Raw genomic sequence first — 19608 nt, forward strand, 5'->3', positions numbered from 1 at the left:
GCGGGGGTAGGCGTGTTTGAGTTTGAAGGTAGGGGACTATTTAAGTCGTCATCATCGATCATTGTCACACATGTTCCAGTAGGATATCCCTGTGAAAGGAGAGGTTTATTCACCTGATCATGAAGAACAAACAATTGTTCAGAAAAGTAAAATAAAGGAAAAAGTAGCATCGTTGAAATCAAGAAATGGCTCGGAATCATACCTCGGGTGCAAGTCGTGAACGTTTAGCAGAGCCTGGATGGTATGAAGAGGACGATCCATTGATGTTCGACATGATGAAAAGATGGAGTTCCTGCAAAACCCTGTAACGAAAAGATAAAGGGTGGTTCTAAATCCCTGTGTGCACATATATATGGAGGAAACCCTAAAGGAAGGCCGAATCGGCTGCAGCGAGTGTTATCCGATGAATAAGGATTCAACCGACCAAGTCGTGCTTTCTTCCAAACCCTAATCAAAGTTGGAAGGTCGTTGGGTATCTAAAAGAGAATGATTTGACCAGCTCTGGGACGTTTAAGGCATAGGGTGATATTCATCTCTACAGTAAATATTTATTTATTCACTTTAGCTTAATCGTTCTAATATTCAAACTGTCACCATCTAATGCCTACCCCGCAATAGTGCAACTATTACGTGCTAGGAAGGGACTTAATGTTGATGGTGGATTTTAGTTCATGGCTAAAATTGTAAAACCAAATTTAATGCGCTGACGTCCTGCAAAGGGTAAAGCTAATGTAGATTTTAGATAACCAAAATTAATGATTAAATGAAACCCAGTTATATCCGCAAGCGCACAGGTCAATAGTAATATAGATAGCAAATGCGGTTCGTTCCCACAGGGAGTGTGAAATACTCTACCAACTAATACCAAAAATTAAATAATCAACAAGATAATGTTTTAAGGATTTTTAGAAATTCGGAACAAAATGAAATGATAAATAATTTAAAGATAAACAAAACGAGTGTGGGTTATTAGGATTTTCGGTTTCCACCAATTAATTATGCAAACTCTACTAATCTTTAAAAGTATATTCCATGTTTTTTCAAATACTGTTTCTCCGCTATAGTTGTCTTCGCTTCATGAGTAGTGATTCTAAAGCATTACCTATATATCCTTGCATACCACGTCTAGGGATTTAACCGAAGCACGCAGTATCAATTCAAAAGCATAAATAATCTAGAAAATCACATCAACAATAGAATACCAAGTCAAATGAAGAAAAACTACTAATCAATCAACTCATTATTAAGCATATAAATATAGAGTTTTCATAATAAAATTGGGTTCCACCTGGACCCTAACATAGCTTTAGCTAGCCATGGATTTCACAAAAAACCATAAAAAGATTAAAATCCAATAGTTAAGCAAAAATGGAGAAGAAAAACTCCAAAATCCTTCTCATGTTTCTCTTCCCCCTCTGTGGTCGCGCGCCCCCTGGTATATTTTGAAACAACACATAAATATAGCTCACAAATGAATTCACGTTTTTCTTCTTCGTAGCCACATCACCTCCCAATAGAAGTCTTCCACATGTCATGAAAATATAAATTCACCCAATGATGTTGTGCCGCGTGTCATAATATGACGAGACATTGTAAAGTATCACCGAATCTTCACTTTCCATAGTATATGAATTTCATTTAGAAAGCATGATATTTTCTTGCATGTGCTAGGTCCCACCTTAACTGTATTTGCAAAATGACGTCATTTGGCTTCAAATATTCCTTCAGATTCTTTATATAAATATAGCAAGAGAACTTATGTAAGGACAACATATATTAATCTTTCCTTTTTCTTCATTTGCACGTGGTCATGGAGGTGATATTCTTCCATTCTTATGCTAACAATAATAAAGTCACTCTTGACCAATATTAGGTGGCATTAGTGTGCTGACATCGACTCGCTTCACCATTAAGTCTCACATTTTGATGTTTATTCGCTGGATGATTGAATTCACTTGTACTTTCTGCAAAAGCACTAAAATAGTGTCATTAGTCAAAATATTGAGTCCTAGCTAATATAAATATGGGTATAAAATGTAGCACTTCCGTGCTTATCAGCCGTTTGATAAGTGATGAGTACCTCCTCACTTTATTTATTAGAAGCAATTCAATAAATACAAGGAATTCACCCAGAATGGTGCATGCAGCAACAATCCCAAATATTCTGTGAATTTTAGCATTATTAATTAATGCATGATTTGCCTAGTGTTTCTTGTGTTCTTCCTAGCCGAACTCTCATTATTAACATGGCATGACGACTGAGTGTTCACTCTCAGCAAAGTGACATGAATCTCCAATTGCCAATTTTGAGATATGCACGAAATACCCGTACAGACTGCATCACTCTCTGACAAAGATAATTTCGAATTGACGCGAAACAGCTTGATCGAATGTATTTAATTTCCTTAAAGGAAATCTGGACTGTCCATATCAGTCTCAGAAACGATCGCAACCACACAAGTTGGCCGCGCAATTTAATAAGCCTAGCCAAAACTTGGCAAGAATGGGCGATTGACGTGATGGCTACCGGCGGTCCCACTTGTGCCCTAGACGGTCGAACATCACACGAACACCTCCCAGCAACGTCAACCGCCAACCCTAAGTAGGGTGGCCGTACTTCTTTGTAGAGGTTCGATCGAACATAGACGGTCCAGGGCAGTCCTAAAACCATCGCAACCGTCCAACTTCGCCAGCCTGGTTGGACGGATTAGATCATACCGTAAATGATCAGGGAAGCGCTAATGCACACGTTGGCGGGCCCACTTCCCCCTCACCCGATCGGTTTTCTCACGGCAAGGCTATGGAGCAATGAAACGATTGCTCAAATCATGGCAGACGTGATGCTTCTAAGGGTCACGGAAATTCCACTAATGTCTTAAATCGATCGCAACCATCCAACTTAACCAGCCTATTTGGATGGCTTGGATCACATTTAGGACCATCAGGAAGGTGCATGTACTTTCACCGTCAGCCCAACATGGGCCCCACGTGATCGATCTCCCCAAAGGAGGATCACGACTTGCCAAACCGTTTGGAAAAGTCACGTGTGCGTGACTGTTTCAAAACCCTAATTAGGGTTTGCGGCAATGCACATCTGTCGTAGTTCAATCACGACCATCCATCTTCGCCGGCCTAGACAGACGGTGTAGATATAGACTCAAGAGGTCCCAAGGATATCAACATGATCACCGTGGGCCCACCTTGACGTGTGACCGGTCGACATATGCATAGTGGGGCCCGGTGTCTCGAAACGCACGCCCCCAAATGTGCTAGGTCACGCGGCCTCAAACCATAACTTGTGCTTTGCGGCAACATATTTGTGTCGCAAATCGATCACGACCACTCATCTTCGCCGGTGAGTGGCCTAGATCGAACCTTTATGGGGCCGAGAGGTGTAGACATGCACGTCAGCGGGACGTCTCCACGCATGCCCGGTCGATCAAGCCAAAGAGGGGATGTTGCGCACCTCTGAAAAACCCTAAAATTCATCAACGACAGCAAATATGCGTCATAAATCATCTCGTCCGTCCAACTTTTCCAGCTTGGTCGGATGACTTGGATTAAGAGTTAGGCGATCAATGAAGCGTCTCAATGATCACCGCTCGCCACTCTGTCATAGGGAGTGATCGACCAAAGGATGGCCCGCCATGCGACCTCCAAACGATCACTCGAAGATGGTTGGACGTGATGCCATTTTAAGACGCTTAAACCGCAACTTATTCAATCAAGCTTTAAGACAACGATGCTTTATGCATATCGACTGTATTGAGCTTCTTGCTTTAAAACTATGCATTACATGCATCGAGCATGCACGATATTTCACGAATATCAAATCCTTAAATAACTTAGTTATTGAACCTAATAGCATCGTATGTTATTTCTTGCGGCGGGTCCCACGAATCGATCCGCTCATTCGAGTCATCAAGCATGTCACAAACTGGGGGATACTTACTGGGGTATTGGTCTGGCGGTTTACAGCGTGCAGCGTGCAACGCGCCATTACAAGAACGTGTCAGGAAACGGTGGACGGTTAACAGTGATGAGGGAAGTGGGCAAAGATGTGATCGTGTGACAATCACTATCCATACACGACCCCACTACTCCATCACTTCAACTCCTCCACTTCCTACGAGATGAGGGTTGCGCTCAATGACTTGTATAAATAGGTCCTTCACCTATTTCCAAACACACAGACGGAAGAGCCAAGTGTTGTCATAGTATTCAGAAAACACCCAGAACTGATAGCTTACATTGTGAAAGCCAGATCATCATTCTGATACAAGTTATAAACATCCAACACCTTCAAAATCTCAACATCTTCTTCGCTTCCCTCCCTAAGATCAACCCCATCTCCTTCACTTTGTGACCGAAGCAAGTCTGGAACGACCATTTCTTGGTTTAGGCCAGAATTGTATAGATTGATCTCTCGAATCAAAAGCACTCCCGTGTAGTGCATTTGTTTAGGGTTTAGATTCGTTTCTCATCCACACACCCAAATTTACCAAAACCAGTAGAAACAGTTTTCACCCATAAACATCACCGTTTTTAGACTTTGTAGTGCCTTTCTTGTCAAATGCAACCTTCTTAATAGGAGAGTTCCTGCTTCTAGTTACCATCATCATTTGTCAATACTTGATTCTTTACTAAGTCTCCTTGATAACCTAGAATAACTTTTCTGTTACCAGGCTTCAAAGAAGGGAGTCCCTCTACAAGAAAGGAATTATGCTTCTCCTTTGTCCTTCACCTTTCTTTTGGATACTAGTGGTCTTGATAGGAGTCTTTGTTGGAACAAATTGATTCTTTATCGGGAAACTAACCTTAGTTGCATTAACGCTTGTATTAACCGCCTCTTCTTTGTGGTCTCTCTTATCAGCCTTATTCATAGACAAATCTTTCCATTGGTATGGAAAGTCACTTGAAAAATGAAAAGGTTTGTGTTTGTTTCCTTTCTCCTGCATCCCAGCTGACTTAGGAGTTGACCCAATGCGAATGACTATAGCCTTAGGTCCATTACTTGCTGACTTGACCGAACTCTTCGCGGAGAAATTACGCTTCACAGTTGGCTCCATAGACTTTACCACAATTTGGGAAGAGACACTTTCACTAACAAGAGCTTCTTTTGAAGGTTTTTGGAAGCCATCATTCTTCTTAAGACCACCATTCTCCCCTTCACCCCTCTTCTGAGAGTTTTGGAGAGTATTATTTTCTGTTACCTTACTGCCACCCCCACTATCTTGAGAAGCTGAGGCTTCTGTCATACCCATTCCCATCATTTTGAGCATCATTGTCTGTTGTGTTCTGCCATCTGAATCCTTGATATTTTCTCCATGAATGTCACTGACAACATTCTTCATTACTGTTGATTTAGTTTTATCAAGATCCAAGCCATTCTTCTTAGCTGTCCATCTTGATTTTAGCTTCTTCGTGCAAATTTTATAAGAATGACCAAACACTTTACAGAAATCACATTTGGCGGGTTTCCATGGATGTTCAACCGACATTTCCAAAACAATCTTACCATCAATTATTAAAGGGATACTATCAGGGTAACTGAAATCAACATCAACTTCAATATAAATCCTAACAAAGAAAATCTTGTTCTATTTAGAGTATAATTATCTGCAAGAAGAGGTTTCCCTATGAAACTAAAAATTAGACTGGGGCCTTCATTGTCCTACATGTGTAGTGGAACATTGTAAATCAACACCCAAATTGGAATGGTTCTAATGCTAGTAATCGAAGATTCAATCATATTAGACCATGGTCTCAAAGTTAAAAGACAACCTGATATGTAAAAAGAGCCTAATTTTAGCACCTTTTTACGATCTTCATCTTTCTTAAATTCAAAAATGAATGCACAATTACCATGTAATTTTATACTCACTTCATTCTTGATTTTCCAGTGATTGCTTACAGCTTCCTTGAATGCTGGAAAAGAAAGTCGTTTACCCCCGCAAAAACCTATTACATAATCCTCACATCTTTTGATTCCTGCAGAGAAATCACCTGCTGCATAATCCACCACCCTCTTACCATTTAGCTCAGCAGATGGAAAAAATTTCATTGGAGGTTGAGGGATGACAGTCTTAGCAACAGGGAACAAAGTTCTCCTATCTTTAGAGACAATATTTGATACACCCCCAATTGCAGAGTAGCCCACTGTTCCGTTTGACTCAAAACCCCCATCTTCTTTCCCATGCAGAACAATCTCATGCTTATTATGAGTCAATTCAGTAACAACATCCTCACCACCCTTTTTATTATTTCCGTCATTTTTAGGGATTAAATCTTTAGAAATAACACCACTAATAGAGCTAGGGTTGTGCTTCAGACTTCCACTACCATTAGAATCAATCAAATGAGAGAAATTAGCAAAGCCTAAACTTGATTCATTATCAATCATGGCGGTTAGAAGAAGCTAAGCATACTCCTCCAAACACGGACCAAAAAAAAAATCACCTCATCTTATAGATCAGAAGAAAAGGGAAAGAAAATGCAAAAAATATAAGAATTTGAGTGGGAGAATAGAGATAAATCATAGATCTAAGATTGAGAATTTTTCTGGTTTTTCTTCAATCCTTTTCTCTCTCCTCAGATACCAATCCATCACGATCAATATCAGTATTAGTTTCCTAAGTGTAGTAGGGTAAAAACTGTTTCTACTGAAAATGGTAAATTAGGTGTGTCGATGAGAAATGAGTCTAAATCCTAAACAAATGTACTGCACAGGAGTACTTTAGATTCGAGAGATCAATCTGTGCAATTCTGGCATAAATCAAGAAATGGTCGTGCCAGTCTTGCTTCGATCACAAAATGAAGGAGAATGGTTGATCTTAGGGGGGGGGGAAGAAGAGAAGGCGTTGAGATCGGAATGATGAACTCTGTAAGGCGTAGTTGTTTATGACTTGTATCAGAATGTAGAACATGCTTGCAAAAACTAAGCTGTAAGTTCTAGGTGTTTTCTGAGTACTTGCGTTAATGAATCATGTTGTTCAATAGATAAAAATCAATTTTATAGTAAGTCATAATAAACACCCTGATCTCGTAGGAAGTGGAAGTAGTTGAGTGATGGAGAAGTGGAGATCGTGTAAAAATGGTAAGAACCATGTCCCTACTGTGAAGGGAAGACTGGTCGGTTTTTCATCCATTATTTCTATATTGCCATCAACTGTCCGCCTTTTATGGCACTTTCTCATAACGGGCGTGTTGCACGCCGCACGCTGTAAACCGCCATACCAATACCCTGATGAGCATCCCCCAGTTTGTGACATGTTTGATGTCTCGAATACTTTCTTAGAAAATATGGAGCAAGTTACATGAAGAATGGAACAAGTCATACATGGTAGTTGCTGAGTGGGTCTTGCTTGCAAGACCTAATTATTTCGACCAATCACACGCAAGTTAGGAGGCAGGTGATCTTAAGTGACTAGTCAAATCGTGTGAATGAGACTTGCCTTGAGTCAGCGCTCAAAAAATAGCATATGGTGCTTTTAAGTTAAATAAATAATTAAATATTAAATTATTTATGAAATCAATATTCATAAAATTTCGTCTGTAATTGATGCATGTAAAGCATCGCTTTTAAACAAGCAGCTAAAAATATTCGATGCTTATGAAGCATCGTTGTATAGAGCCTGTTTGAATTAGTTGCGGATTTCACGGTCTTAAAATGAGACGTGACTGTCTGTCTTTGAGCAGCTTCCAGGAACTGTTCGAGTAGGTTGTGGATGGGGTGATCGGTCTTCATAGGAGAACGATGACCGGTATCTATCATGGAATATCATTGGTCGACCCAAATTAAATCTAAGCCGGTTAAATCATCTAGCCAAGTTGGATGGTTAAGATCGTTTGCGAAAGTTGTTGATTATTGTTAAATCTATTTAATACTCTTATGAGCAGCGTGACTAGCCTACTTTAGCCAATGATTTGGAGCGGAGAAGGTAGGCTATAGATGGGTCGTTGTTCATCATAATGGCACCTCATTGGTCGCCCAGAATTGAATCTAAGTTGGTCAATTTGGCCAGCTAAGTCGGACGGCTAAGATCGTTTTAAGGATGCCACAGACTGCAGTTGACCTAATTAAGACCCTTTTAAAGCCGCTCGACTAGCCTACTTTGGGTAGCCATTGTGAACGCAACATGCAGGCTAGGAGAGATCTAATTGGCTGAAATAATAGAGGGTCCGTCATTAGCTAATACGAAGCTTGCTCAGTCATATTAGGAGAGGGCCAAGCTCGTTAAATTGACTGTCTAAGTCGTGTGGTCGTGATCAATTTGCGACCGACTTTGACGGCCAAGATTTATTTTCTTAAGAAACAAAACGCGTCGACCAGCCTACTTCCTTTTTTAATTAAAAGTGTAGCCTACAACTTTAGAGAGATTTGATTAGCTGATGGGAAAGAGGGTCCGACGGAAAACAAATTGGAGCAAGGCCGGTCGGTGATGGAAGGCGCCAGCTAGGGAAAACCGACCGACCAAATGGCGCGGACGCGCCTCTTTTGCTGCCGCCCAAATTGGTCACGATTTCTTTTTTTCCTAATTTCCAATTTTTGGTAGGACTTTACTCATGCTAGCTCCATGATGGGTCGGTTTCCTAGCTTGTCTAGGTTTTGTCTCGACCAATAGGGATCGAGATATCGTGCAGGCTCCAGTTTTGGGCAAAACCCTAATTTTTTGTGAGCTGACACAAAATTAGGTTAAAATTTTGAATTTTGTGAATTAGCACAAAATTAATCAACTTAGGTGAATTTTGTACGTTATACAGAATTACTAATTTTTTTACTCTTGCAACTAGCGCAACTCTAGTCCTATTGGCACAACTTGCGCATGTATTTTCATGCATGTCTTAATTCAAACACTTCGGGAGATTCATGATACTTAGCTAAGAGTGAATCATTAATCGTCATGTCATGTCATCATTAACAGTCCTAAGATTGCCTCCCATTGAAATAAAACTTGATTTAGAGAGTAGGAACCGAAGGTCTTCAAGTTGTAAGTCCAAAGATGAACTGATTGTTTTACCAGATTTATAAGCTCCTCCTTATCTCTTGGTCTGTTACGATTGATTTTAGTGTTTCTCTCTTTCCAAATAACAACAAACAAAATTAGCCTCCATAAGTCCTTTCTAATATCCTGAAATCTATACATATATGAAATAATGCAAAAGAGTATAAAAGGAGTTTGGAAGTACCCAATTAATCCTGCAGGAGGCGACGAAATAGTCCCAAATATCTGTTATCCACGGAAAATGAATGAATATGTGGTTTAGAGTTTTCGGAACCCTACTACAAAATGCACATAAGTTGCTAGCCTCCAACATTACTTTTGTAGGAATGGAATTATGTAAACCTGCCCAACAGAGAAAGATCACCTTAGGAGGAATATGTTTAATCTTCAAGAGAGTAACCCCCTCCGAAACAACATCTTCTCTACATAGCAAATCGTACAACTTCTTTGGTGAGAAATCCCCCTCGAGCATATCTTCCTCCCCCACATGTATAGATAATGAGTTCAAAATATCCCTTAAATCAAAGAGATCTAGTCTCTCCACCGGATTAAGAGTCCTGCAAAAAGAAATAGTCCAACTGTTTCCCACTACTTCCTCCACCGTGCACTGTTTTTGCAAGCTAATTCGGGACAGTTTTGGAAACTTGCTCTTTAAGGAGACCTTTTGAAACCACCAATCATGCCAAAATCTTGTCTCTCTTCTCCCTCGAACCCTTATTTCCACACACTGTTGCAAATCTGGTCTAGCTTTCAATATCATCTGCCACATACTTCTTCCTACAGTGCATTTCTTCTCGTCAGGAACTAAAAAGTTTGAGTCCACTCTACATTGTTCCGTCATAATCCTCCTCCAAAAAGCATGTTTCTCATTCGAAAACCTCCACAACCATTTAGCCATAAGCGACCGGTTGACTAGCCTCAGACTTCTTACTCCTAGACCGTCATATTCTGTAAGTTTCTTAATCTTCCTCCAAGTCCCCAACTCATCTTATTCACATCCTAAGTTACCCCCCATAAAAACTTCTGCATAATGATGTTGAGATTTTTCTCCGCTGAAGCCGAAAGATGAATTAAAGAAAGATAACGTAGGGAGGCTTGACAGGCAAATATTTCCATAATTGCTAAACAACCCCCATTTAGTTAATGTTAATAATCTAATGATTAAGTTAATGAGATTTTTTATGTAGTTAGTATAAAAAATCAGATTAAGTATATTATTTAGATGAATGTGGATTAAAAAAAAGTGTTCATATGGCTAACTTTGGTTAACTACTATTGAACCAACCTTATGTACATGTTTAGGTACGGTTACCCATATCCAAATGAAGTATATTTCATTTATGTGTGACAAGCTAGGTCCATCTAACGGTGGAGATATATTGCTTCGGTTTCAAGCAAAACTTAGCTTGCATCTTAAATCAGGATTTCATCTAACGGTGAATAATGAATGCTTTGTTTCTAAGCTAACTAAGCAAATCCTGATTTGAAATCTATATAAAGGAGAACTCTAGCAACTGGGAAACCTAATCCCCACACCTCCTGTGTGATACTAGTTGCGTACTAGAGTCGGTTCTCCATTAACCTAGGTTTTTCCTAAAACTGTTTAGGTTAACGACTTAAAGACTTCATTAGGATTCTGAAGCCAGATCCAACTATTTCTCTTTAGTTGCATATTCTGATCTTACTTGTTTTATCGTATTAAGTACTATCTTCTCTAAGATTGACTCGAGATTTATCTCCGATAGGTAAGATATAAAAAGTAATCACAAATCTCTTTGTCTCATTCTTTGTGATTCCACAATAACTTGTTCTACTACCATATAATTAAGTTATTGTGAGGTGATTGATATTTCTAGGTTGTTCTTCGGGAATATAAGACCGGATTATCAATTGGTTTCTGTGCACCTTGATTTATCATAAGACGGAACAAAACTTCATAGGTATTTCTGTGAGAGACAAATTTATCTATCAGAATAGACATTTCTGTGGGAGACAAATTTGTTCATAAGTCTTCGACTTTGGGTCGTATCAACTCTTAGTTGTGGGTGAGATCAACTAAGGGAATCAAGTGCGTAGAGTCCTACTGGGATTCAGAGGCGTAAGGAACGCGACTGTACCTTGATCAATGTGATATTGGTTAGGGCTCAATTTGGACTAGGTCCCGGGGTTTTTCTGCATTTGCGGTTTCCTCGTTAACAAAATTATGGTGTCCGTGTTATTTCTATTTCTGCATTATATTTGTTTATATAATTGAAATATCACAGGTTGTGCGTAGTTCAATCAATTGGTAAATACAACCTTTGGTTGTTGAGTGAAATTGATTGACACTTGAACATTGGTCTTTGGTACCGTTCAAGTTGTTTCTCATAATAATCAGGCTCGCGGATTCTATCTGTTTGATTTGCTGATTACATTAAGAAATTGAGATATAACTCTTGGATACTTTTCCGTGATTGAGTCTGAATGTCTAGTTGATTCTCTTGGAATTATATTGGAGTTGTCCATACAGATTACTGAACGAAATATTGGGTGTGGTTGTTAGACCCCCGCCTTTTCAAGAATACCTAACCGTAAATGGTTCTGCAAACCTAATTTTTTTTACTGATTTCAATCCATCTAACCATTTCAAACGTAATTGGTTTGTTGATTACAATCACTTCTATCAATTTGCTTCTTTTGTATTCTTAATAGAGATTTTAATCGACAATTATAAGTTTTTCGAAGACGTAAAAATGATTTTAATTGAAAGAAAGAGGGAAAGATTTACAGTTGATGAAGGGTAGGAAGTTTAGAAGAATAAGAGGAGCAGATTTTTGAATTAAAATTAAGTTTTTGATTTTGGTTTTTATTTTAGATGGAGGATAAATTAGACATTTTCTATTGCATCAAGACACCCCATAATCAACTTTTTAGTCATCAGGAATCCATGTGAAGCCCCTTTATTGGATGTGAAGCCCCTATATTAGGTTATATATATATATATATTTGCCATGAAGCAAACACTGACTATATCTATATGGGCCTCATGTACATGAGCCCAAGGCCCTACAACATGGAGCATATCATATACTTTCTCCATACGGATTTAGTTGATAAAATTGTATCTTGTCCATGTTTAATTGATAACATTGATATTTCCCCCTATTTTTCCTTATTTTTCCCTACATAATAATCAGTTCCTAATTTAGAAACTTGTGTTTGTTCCTATTAGGAATAATTAATTATCCAACTAACTAATTATAGCTAAGGATATTTGTGGAAAGAAAATTATTGTCTATCTATTTCTTAGTATTCGTGTAAAGTGCAGTTTTATCAACTAAATCCTGAAAGAGGGAGTACTTGGAAGACTTTTTGAGCACCACTCCCTTTTGGAGGGGGGCCATGATTTTCATTTGACTAGATTATTTGAAAATAATTTGAAACACCCCTTATCCAGATATTTATTCTAATGGCAAAATTATCCTTTCTAATTAAGTTAGTGTATTGATTAGTTGAATCATTAAGTGAAGCTAATTAATAATTAGTATAACACTAAATCAATAAGTTGTTTTTTTAAGCTAAATTATTGAGAGACAAGAAGAAGGATAAGAGTTTTGGAGATTTTTTTTTTGAATCCAAACCTTCAACTACTCGGGCATACTTCAAATTTAGCTTTTTTGTTGCTTGAATTGGCCAAAATTTCTTGAAAATGGGAAATTTTATAGCTTGATTTGGGCTAGGTCAAACACGCTCGTCTATAAGATCTGAAGAACAGGTAGCCGAACTTATCTGCAAATGTAGTTCGGCTAATGTTTCTGAAGGCATAGGTAGCCGAACTTAGTTTTAATGGAGTTTTTCCTTTGTTCGTCTATCAGATTTCTAGAACAGGCATCCAAACTTTTATTTTGGGATATATAGTGTAATTTTCGGTTTAGTCGAGTCCACCATTTTCGTATCCGAACTTTCAGTTTAAAATAAGCCAAAAAACATGAGTATTAAGTTCAGCTACCTGTTTTTGCCGAACTCTTCAAAAAATTGTGACGTAACTGAACTCAATATATAGGTTTTAATAGAACAGTTCGGTTAGGAGAAAAAAAATTGCGACTTAACCGAACGCAATATACAGGTGTTCAGAGAAATGCTCGGTTTCGACTTTGCCGAACTCACCATTTTTTCTTATAGACTAAAGTTCGGTTAAGAGAAAAAAAATTCGACTTGACTGAACACAACAATTGGTGTTATATACAAAGTTTGGTTAGGCCAAAAAAAAAAATCTTCCTAACCGAAGTGTTCTTCGTGTTCTTCATTTCCAAAAGTTCGATTACCAAAACTGCAGTTTTTTTCTAAAGTTCTCCTAAACCGAACTATTATTTGTAACTTCAATTTTCATAATTGAACTAAAAATAATGGATTTGTGGAAAAATACATATGATAAGGTTTCTTTATAAAAATTGATTAAGCGATAATAAAAAATTTATAAATCGACGACGACGAACGATTATAGAAAAGGGGAAAAGAAGAGACAACCGAATTAAACTGAAAATTCGAATTACACTGAAAATTGTACTACTTATGTTGGGTTTTGATTATTTTCTCCGTTAGTAAATTTGATTAGACTAGATTTACATAACATCAAGTTTAAATGGTGATGAATTAAATTAGACTAAAGGGTAAGTTAATCATTCCTAATTTTAGGACACCCTTTATAAAGGTATGGTAGATAGCCTAAAAGCATCCACAGTGGGCGAGTATAACCAAAAATTTGGGATGAGATCGTAACACAGTGGGACGGAGTAAAGATCAAATCCCAACCAAAGATCAAATTCCAAACCAAATATGGTCGCGACCAAATCCCAAATTCTAATATAGTCGGGCGTAAATTTAAAGTACGCTTGTTGCTGGGCGTAAATTTAAAGTACGCTTGTTAACGGGCGGAGATTTAAATTACGCCCGATGAAATTTTAATTAAATAAAAAAAAAAAAAGAATGAGGCGGACTTTTAAAGTCCGCCTGATGAAAGTTGCGAAGAATGGGCGGACTTTTAAAGTCCGCCTGATGAAATTTTAATGGGGCGGACTTTTAAAGTCCGCCTGATAAAATTTACAAAAAATGGGGCGGACTTTTAAAGTCCGCCTGATGAAATTTTACAAAAAAAAATGGAGCGGACTTTTAAAGTCCGCCTGATGAAATTTTAATCATGTACCGTTGCGTCACAACACGGACTAAACCCAAATTTTGATCTTTTTTTTGATCTTTGATCTTTGGTTTTGATCGCACCACTGCAGTTGCTCTAAGCACATCATGGTTCCCCACGAAAACAATGGGTGCCCAAAAAACCGTTTTATACTTATTGTCTTTGCCAAGATTGGCTCACTAGTTGGACCACCGGTTGAACTTAAGTGACCCAACGCAATGACTTTTGTCGCTCGAGAGCTGGTGCGGTTTTTAAAAGGGCCAATGCCCCCACCAAAATTGTGCTCTTTTCTGAGCATAAATAAACACTAAACTGAGCATAAATAAACACTAAACAAGCGGAATAAACGGTGGCTTAATTTGTTAGGTTTTTAGACGGTGCCTTGTTGTCTAAAAAAAACTAGAATGCCGGTTCTCTTTTCCAATCTTCTTGCCCTCCAAGTCTTCCTACTTTTCTCCCTATATAACTAGTTTGCAACAACCTAATAACCAAAGGAGAAAAATCAAAGAAACCCAAAATCATAACAAAACAAAAACCCTTGTTTTCTTTTTAATTCCTTTGATTTCTCTTCTTCACTATGAATCTCTTAGTGTCTTCTTCTGTAATGGCTAATAACGGAGCAGTCAAAGGTATGAGACCTAAAACCAAGATTGTCTGCACATTGGGACCTGCATCAAGGTCTGTACCTATGATCGAGAAACTCTTGAGAGCAGGAATGAATGTTGCTCGTTTTAACTTTTCTCATGGATCTCATGAATACCACCAAGAAACCCTTGATAATCTCAACATGGCAATGGAAAATACTGGAATTCTTTGTGCTGTTATGTTGGATACTAAGGTATAATTTTTCTATTTTAAAATCCAATTTCATTTTTTTTTTTGGCCTTTTCTTGTCTATTCATCTTCTGTTTTCTTATTGGTAGTTGAAGATGTTTTTATGTTATTGATCTTATGTATTGTAAGTATTAATCTATAAATCTGAATATCTAGATCAGAGTTTGTCTGTTTTTGAAACTGATTTTTATTAGTAGTATTTTTCTTCTTATTAATGTTTTATTCCTGGTCTCTGTCAGGTTTTCTTTTTGGTGTTGTTGTGAGCATGTAGGTCTTCTTGGAATATGTTCTAGAATGTATTCTTACTTAGTAGTTTTGTGCCAAATTGGGAATAGAAGATCAAAATTGAAAACCCTAACTCTAGTAAATTGAATAATAAATCATGATTTTACCAGGTCATAGACTTTCAGGAATTCTGTCTCAATTTGGGTGCATTGCATGAAATTCTCTTTTTGCAACATTACAGGGTCCAGAGATCCGAACAGGGTTTTTGAAGGATGCCAAGCCCATCCAACTCGAGCAGGGTCAAGAGATCACCATCTCCACCGACTATACCTTAAAGGGTGACGGGAACACAATTTGCATGAGTTACAAAAAACTAGCTGAGGATGTGAAACCAGATAGTGTCATATTATGTGCAGATGGCACAATCACACTAACTGTGCTCTCATGTGACACAAAGTTGGGTTTGGTTCGCTGTCGCTGCGAGAACTCTGCTCTTCTTGGTGAGAGGAAGAATGTAAATCTTCCTGGAGTTGTTGTAGACCTACCAACCTTGACAGAGAAGGACAAGGAAGACATCTTACAATGGGGTGTACCCAATAAGATTGATATGATTGCCCTCTCCTTTGTTCGCAAGGGGTCAGACCTGGTGGAAGTCCGCAAACTGCTAGGAAAGCATGCAAAGTCAATCCTTCTCATGTCTAAGGTTCGTTAAGTTGAGTGTTATTGTTTTGAGCAGTGAACTAGGTGCAATGCAAACCACACCTCATAATTATTGTTTTTTTCTCTACTAGGTTGAAAATCAAGAAGGTGTAGCTAATTTTGATGATATCCTTGCCAACTCGGATGCATTTATGGTAGCACGTGGTGATCTAGGAATGGAAATTCCAATTGAGAAGATATTCCTCGCGCAAAAGGTCATGATCTACAAGTGCAACATCCATGGAAAACCTGTTGTCACTGCAACGCAGATGTTAGAGTCTATGATCAAGTCTCCACGACCCACTAGGGCCGAAGCAACTGATGTTGCTAATGCAGTTCTTGATGGTACAGATTGTGTGATGCTGAGTGGGGAAACTGCAGCAGGAGCTTACCCTGAACTAGCTGTTCAGACCATGGCCAAGATTTGCATAGAAGCAGAGTCCAATCTTGACTACAGTGCTGTCTTCAAAGGGATCATGAAATCTGCACCGGTACCCATGAGCCCATTAGAGAGTTTAGCATCCTCGGCAGTACGTACTGCAAACTCTGCGAAAGCTGCCCTAATTTTGGTCCTAACTAGGGGTGGAAGCACTGCCAAGCTGGTAGCTAAATACAGGCCATCTATGCCGATCCTTTCTGTTGTTGTCCCAGAATTAAAGACAGAGTTCTTTAACTGGACATGCAGCGATGAAGCTCCAGCTAGGCACAGTCTTATTTACCGAGGATTAGTCCCTGTACTGAGCTCAGGATCAGCAAAGGCTTCTCATGCGGAGTCAACAGAAGAAGCATTAGATTATGCTCTTCAATATGCAAAGGAGAAGGGATTTTGCCAACCAGGAGATTCAATTGTGGCGCTGCACCGTGTTGGGGCCGCATCTGTCATCAAGATCATGACTGTCAAGTGATTTACTATGAGTGCCAGTGTGTTAGTTACAGGCCTGCTGGGAAGGACAATTGTTGGCTAATTTTTTGGGTCGTAGCTTTGTTTATCTTTTTGATTTTGTTTTCAATATACTGTTTCTCTGTTGCGGAGAAGTCGGGCTTTGAAATGTCAATTACAGCACATTAACAATTTTTCCTCGGCAAAGAAGTTGCCACTCTTCTTGATTGAACATTTCTTATATGATTTTTGAGTTAATGCTACTTCTTCTCAGTTTCAGTTACTCTACTTTATGATAACATAAAGGAAAAGAAAACCTAGCACACCACTGATATAATCATCTTTCTATTGTTCTCCAATCAATGGTAGCAAAACCTGAGGTATCAGCATCTTCTAAGAAGAAAACGAACAATTAATCATGCTTTTGACAAGGAAAGGTCAGATCTTTAGGCCATTATCAGAATCTTGGTATATATTGAGAGGTTTATAAATGTACAAAAAAGTATGAAACCACGTTATTTGATTTGCTTTAAAGCAAAACTAGAATACAACAAAAGTATTTCACTAATTCTTCAAGCAAAGACTAAAATCTACAAAGAGTTGGCAAAAAGGAAAAACAGTTTTTACAAAATCCCAACGTCATATAAACAAAAGACAGGAAAGAAAGAAAACTAAAGACTATGTACAAAACACAAAAGGAAACAAAAAAACAAAGGTAGAAGGTGATACCAGAATAAGAAATTCCTACAACCACTCTGAGCTCCTGACTAAAAAACATGGGCGTTTATTTGAAAACTCAATGCCTTCTCAAGTTCCTCTTATATACAGGCTACATTGCACGACTGCTATTCCCAGACCCTTGTTCATCAGCCTTTGATCCATCTGTGCTAGGCATTTGATACCTACAAACTGGACAAGAACTATGAAGCTCCAGCCATGGAAGTATACACCCACTATGAAATCTATGCTTGCAGGGCATCTGCCTTGCTTCTACACCAATCTCAAAATCATCCAAACACACCGAACATTGTAAATTCTCCGTGATTGTAACATTTGGCATTGCTTCAATTGCATCTTTCTGCGTTGGTGGTGTTCCATATCTGTTTGGATCATTCTCCACCAAGTGCTGAAGTAGCAGCTCTAAACCAGGTCCAATCAAGTAATTCCCCAAAGAGACATGAGGAGTGTTTTCATTGTGACTCATATCCAAGGACGACCCGTCTTGAAGAATCAGACTTTGGTCGAATGGGTTGATTAGAAACACAGTTTCGCGTACTCGTTCCCTTTCAGTTTCAGAATTCCCTGTTTCAGATGTTCTCCCTGCTGGTACTGGTAGGCCTTGAAGCAATTGAAGGATTGCAGCAGAGCTTCTTCTTCTCCTTCGTTGAATGCCTAGTTCTCTCTCTAGTTGTGTTTCTTCTCGCCATGCTTCTACTTCTTCTTCTTCTTCTTCTTCTTCCTCCTCCTCCTCTTCATCGTGGTCTTCCTCTTCTCCTCCTGCTTCTTCAACTTGTTCCCCTCTTCTTACTCTTCCACGCCTAGAACTGTTACCTAACATGCCAAGCAAGATTCTAGCCCAAAGAGAAAGCGATCGGTCGGCTCCTAAATCCGTCGTCTCTTCATCACTTGTGCCACCCATTTCTTCAACAAACCCACTTAAACAAGATGGACACTTAATCTCCACTTCCATCACTGGATTAATAACTTGGGAACACATGTGACACCAGTACCTAGTTGCTGCATCTAGAGCTTCACCCATTTGTCCCCTATATCTTTCCAACTAGAACATAACCAAACAGAAATCAACAAAATTAACCTCAACAACAACAAATATCAAACAAAGCCCACCGATACTACATATAAAGAATCAACTAACATATGAAGATATGTTATTAGTATTTATCAAACAATACACCCAACACAGAATAAGCAGAATCTCATCAAATAAAATTACAAGGAATCACAAGTAAAGACAATAAAATCTTACCTAAAAACAAAGAAATGAAGCAGAATCCTGATTGAGAGATTTTAAAGATGAAAAAAAGAAGAAGTCACCAACCAGAAGAAGCTAGGTTTTTGTGTATGAATTGATTGACCAAATTCTTTAAAAAAGAAAAGAAGAATAAAATGGAATCAGAGAAAATGGGTTTCTGTAATGTATAGATTTATTTGGATATATTGGAAATGGTGATTAGTATGTTGCTGAGGTGGCTTTGATTGAGTGGATTTTTTAATGGAACAAGAGAGCAAGTTGCAGAAAAGAAAATACACCTAGTCACTGACGCATCTTCTCTTTCTCTCTCACCCTGTTTCGTCTCTTTCTTCTATTTTTATTTTATCTCCTACTGGATTCAATTCAACCTCACGCCATGCCATGGACTTTGTTAAAGAATTTGGTAGACTACATTTTTACCGTGGTGGGTCGCTGACGGCTTTTGCTATGAATCCTATTATTGGGGCAGTTGGAGGCTAGGAATTTGGGTGCTTAAATTATTAATTGGAACCAAAATCTTGTAGGGGGAGATCATATTTATGTAAAAGTTCAAAAATACTTTCGATCATTTTTATGTACTACCCGTTTACCCTTTCATTAACTTATTAATCTAATAAAAAAAAACTGAAAAAATCATTAAATAAAAAAAAAATTGAAAATCATTAAAAGAAAAAAAAACGTCCCTCCTCACTCTCCTATTTTTTTCTCTTCTTCTTCCCACACTCTTCTCTTTCTATTTTCCTCATTCTTCTTCTTCTTCCATTCTTCGTTTGAAACGATTAATCTTTGATTCAAAAAA

At 38.3% G+C, this 19608-nt stretch overlaps 2 protein-coding genes across 2 annotated transcripts; one reads left to right on the top strand and one right to left on the bottom strand.

Moving 5' to 3' along the window:
* Positions 1 to 14560: 14560 nt before the first annotated feature.
* On the top strand, positions 14561 to 17079 carry LOC113294926 (pyruvate kinase, cytosolic isozyme). The gene is made up of 3 exons (XM_026543299.1): positions 14561 to 15016; positions 15479 to 15940; positions 16029 to 17079. The coding sequence occupies exons 1-3, from the start codon at positions 14756 to 14758 to the stop codon at positions 16839 to 16841; spliced, it is 1536 nt and encodes a 511-aa protein (XP_026399084.1). The 5' UTR covers positions 14561 to 14755; the 3' UTR covers positions 16842 to 17079.
* Positions 17080 to 17307: 228 nt separating this feature from the next.
* LOC113294934 (E3 ubiquitin-protein ligase SIRP1-like) lies at positions 17308 to 19128 on the bottom strand. The gene is made up of 2 exons (XM_026543305.1): positions 18804 to 19128; positions 17308 to 18596 (listed from the first exon to the last, which is right to left on the bottom strand). Exon 2 carries the CDS (start codon positions 18573 to 18575, stop codon positions 17646 to 17648), a length of 930 nt encoding a protein of 309 aa, XP_026399090.1. The 5' UTR covers positions 18576 to 18596; positions 18804 to 19128; the 3' UTR covers positions 17308 to 17645.
* Between the last annotated feature and the right edge of the window lie 480 nt (positions 19129 to 19608).

Source organism: Papaver somniferum, chromosome 1 (genome assembly GCF_003573695.1).
Source record: "Papaver somniferum cultivar HN1 chromosome 1, ASM357369v1, whole genome shotgun sequence".
In the NCBI taxonomy this organism is placed as follows: Eukaryota; Viridiplantae; Streptophyta; class Magnoliopsida; order Ranunculales; family Papaveraceae; genus Papaver; species Papaver somniferum.